Source organism: Lynx rufus, unplaced genomic scaffold, assembly GCF_022079265.1.
Source record: "Lynx rufus isolate CCGP_SWC_20201006 ecotype Redwood Valley unplaced genomic scaffold, mLynRuf1.p SCAF_2, whole genome shotgun sequence".
In the NCBI taxonomy this organism is placed as follows: domain Eukaryota; kingdom Metazoa; phylum Chordata; class Mammalia; order Carnivora; family Felidae; genus Lynx; species Lynx rufus.
The window spans coordinates 18,056,501-18,059,980 of NW_025814834.1; the positions used below are offsets into that span (position 1 = coordinate 18,056,501).

A 3,480-nucleotide genomic window follows, 5' to 3' on the forward strand; every position below is an offset into this window, starting at 1 on the left:
AAGGAAGAAAGGTCTCACATATACAACCTAAACTTACACCTTATATCCCTGGGAAAAGAGCAGCAAATAAAACCCAAAACCAGCAGAAGACAGGAACTAATAAAGATTAGAGCAGAAATTAATGCTATCAAAACCAAAAAAAAAAAAAAAAACAGTAAAAGAGATCAGTGAAACCAGAAGCTGGTTCTTTTTTTTTTTTTTTTTTTTTTTTTTTTTTTTTCATTTAAGACAGGGAATACTTTATTCAAACCCATCAGAGAAATGGACAGCTTGGATCTATAACAAAGCGTTGTGTTTTAAAGCATAGGTCAGTAATTGTATATGAGAGTATACACTGCTACATACAAATTAACTGATCAGAGCACAACTTTTCAATATTCAAAACAGAATAAGCTTCCCTGTAAAAGCAGCACCTTTGTGACATTTTTAACTTTAGTATTCCTCTCCTTCCTCTTCACCCTCTCCTTCAACAGAATCCACACCAACCTCCTCATAATCCTTCTCAAGGGCAGCCATGTCCTCACGGGCCTCAGAAAACTCTCCTTCCTCCATGCCCTCACCCACATACCAGTGAACAAAGGCACGCTTGGCATACATCAGGTCAAACTTGTGGTCCAGGCGAGCCCAGGCCTCAGCAATGGCTGTGGTGTTGCTCAGCATGCACACAGCTCGCTGTACTTTGGCCAGGTCTCCACCAGGTACCACAGTGGGAGGCTGGTAATTAATGCCAACTTTGAAGCCAGTGGGGCACCAGTCCACGAACTGGATGGTACGCTTGGTCTTGATGGTGGCAATGGCAGCATTGACATCTTTGGGAACCACATCACCACTGTACAACAGGCAGCAAGCCATGTATTTACCATGGCGAGGGTCGCATTTCACCATCTGGTTGGCTGGCTCAAAGCACGCATTGGTGATCTCTGCTACAGAAAGCTGTTCATGGTAGGCTTTCTCAGCAGAGATGACAGGGGCATATGTGGCCAGAGGGAAGTGGATGCGGGGATAGGGCACCAGGTTGGTCTGGAATTCTGTCAGGTCAACATTCAGGGCTCCATCAAATCTGAGGGAAGCAGTGATGGAAGACACAATTTGACCTATCAACCTATTTAGGTTAGTGTAGGTTGGGCGTTCGATATCGAGGTTTCTACGACAGATGTCATAGATGGCCTCGTTGTCTACCATGAAGGCACAATCAGAGTGCTCCAGGGTGGTGTGGGTAGTGAGGATGGAGTTGTAGGGCTCAACGACAGCAGTGGAAACCTGGGGGGCTGGGTAAATGGAGAACTCCAGCTTGGACTTCTTGCCATAATCGACAGAGAGACGTTCCATCAGCAGGGAGGTGAACCCGGAACCAGTTCCCCCTCCAAAGCTGTGGAAAACCAAGAAGCCCTGAAGACCCGTGCACTGGTCGGCCAGTTTCCGAATTCGGTCCAAGACAAGGTCGATGATCTCCTTGCCGATGGTGTAGTGCCCTCGGGCATAGTTATTGGCAGCATCTTCCTTGCCCGTGATGAGCTGCTCAGGATGGAAGAGCTGGTGGTAGGTGCCAGTGCGAACTTCATCAATGACTGTGGGTTCCAGGTCTACAAACACTGCCCTGGGCACATGCTTGCCAGCTCCCGTCTCACTGAAGAAGGTGTTGAAGGAGTCATCTCCTCCCCCAATGGTCTTGTCACTTGGCATCTGGCCATCGGGCTGGATGCCGTGTTCCAGGCAATAGAGCTCCCAGCAGGCATTGCCGATCTGAACACCAGCCTGGCCAACGTGGATGGAGATGCATTCACGCATGGTTGCTGCTTTGCGGCTGCCGAGCAGATGGCGGAGAGGAGGAGAGGTTGTTGCTTCTTACAGCGCGACTCTTAGGCGGTCGATGTAAGAGAACCTGCAGAAGCTGGTTCTTTGAAATAATTAACAGAATTCATAAACCACTCTTCAGTTTGATCAAAAGAAAAAGTAAAGGACCCAAATAAGTAAAATCAAGAATGAAAGAGGGGAGATCACAACCAACACAGCAGAAATAAAAACAATAATAAGAGAATATTATGAGCAATTATATGCCAATAAAATGGGCAATCTGGAAGAGATGAACAAATTCCTAGAAACAGATACACTACCAAAACTGAAACAGGAAGAAATGGAAAATTTGAACAGACCCATAACCAGTAATAAAATCAAATTAGTAATCAAAAATCTCCCCAAATCAAGAGTCCAGGGCCAGATGCTTTCCAGGGGAATCCTACCAAACATTTAAGGAAGAGTTAACACCTTTTCTCTTGAAGCCATTCCAAAAAATAGAAATGGAAGGAAAACTTCCAAACTCTGTCTTTGAAGCCAGCATTACCTTGATTCCAAAACTAGACAGAGACCCCACTAAAAAGGAGAACTATAGACCAATTTCCCTGATGAACATGGATGCAATATTCCTCAACAAGATATTAGCCAAACAGATCCAACAATACATTAAAAAAAGTATTCACCATGACCAAGTGGGATTTATACCTGGGATGGAGGGCTGGTTCAATGTCTGCAAAACAATCAATGTGATTCATCACATCAATAAAAGAAAGGACAAGAGCCATATGATCCTCTCAATAGATACAGAGAAAATATTTCACAAAATACAGCATCCTTTCTTGATAAAAACCCTTCAGAAAGTAGGGATAGAAGGATGGTACCTCAAGATCAAAGAAGCCATATATGAACAACCCAACGCTAATATCATCCTCAATGGGGAAAAACAGAGAGCTTTCCCACTAAGGTCAGGAACAAGACAGGGATGTCCACTCTCTCCACTGTTATTTAACATAGTATTGGAAGTCTAAGCCTCAGCAATCAGACAACACAAAGAAATAAAAGGCATCCAAATCACTCAGGAGGAGATCAAACTTTCCCTCTTCACAGATGACACGATACTCTATACAGAAAACCCAAAAGATTCCACCAAAAAACTGCTAGAACTGATTCATGAATTCGGCAAAGTGGCAGGATATAAAATCAATGCACAGAAATCAGTTGCATTCCTATACACCGACAATGAATCAACAGAAAGAGAAATCAAGGAATCAATCCCATTTACAATTGCACCAAAAACCATAAAATACCTAGGAATAAATCTAACCAAAGAGGTGAAAAATCTATACACTGAAAACTATAGAAAGCTTATGAAAGTAATTGAAGAAGACACAAAAAAATGGAAAAATATTCCATGCTCCTGGATAGGAAGAACAAATATTGTTAAAATGTCAATACTACCCAAAGCAATATACATACTCAATGCAATACCTATCAAAATAACACCAGCATTCTTCACACAGCTAGAACAAACAATCCTAAAATTTGTATGGAACCAGAAAAGACCCCGAATAGCCAAAGCAATCTTGAAAAAAAAAAAAAAAAGCCTGGAGGCATCACAATCCCAGACTTCAATCTATATTACAAAGCTGTAATCATCAAGACTATGGTACTGGCACAAAAACAGAC

The 3,480-nt window shown here is 42.7% G+C and overlaps 1 protein-coding gene across 1 annotated transcript; it reads right to left on the bottom strand.

Annotated features, from left to right (window-relative positions):
- Positions 1-411: 411 nt before the first annotated feature.
- On the bottom strand, positions 412-1,854 carry LOC124515504 (tubulin alpha-1A chain-like). The gene has a single exon (XM_047084436.1). It carries the CDS (start codon positions 1,786-1,788, stop codon positions 433-435), a length of 1,356 nt encoding a protein of 451 aa, XP_046940392.1. The 5' UTR covers positions 1,789-1,854; the 3' UTR covers positions 412-432.
- Between the last annotated feature and the right edge of the window lie 1,626 nt (positions 1,855-3,480).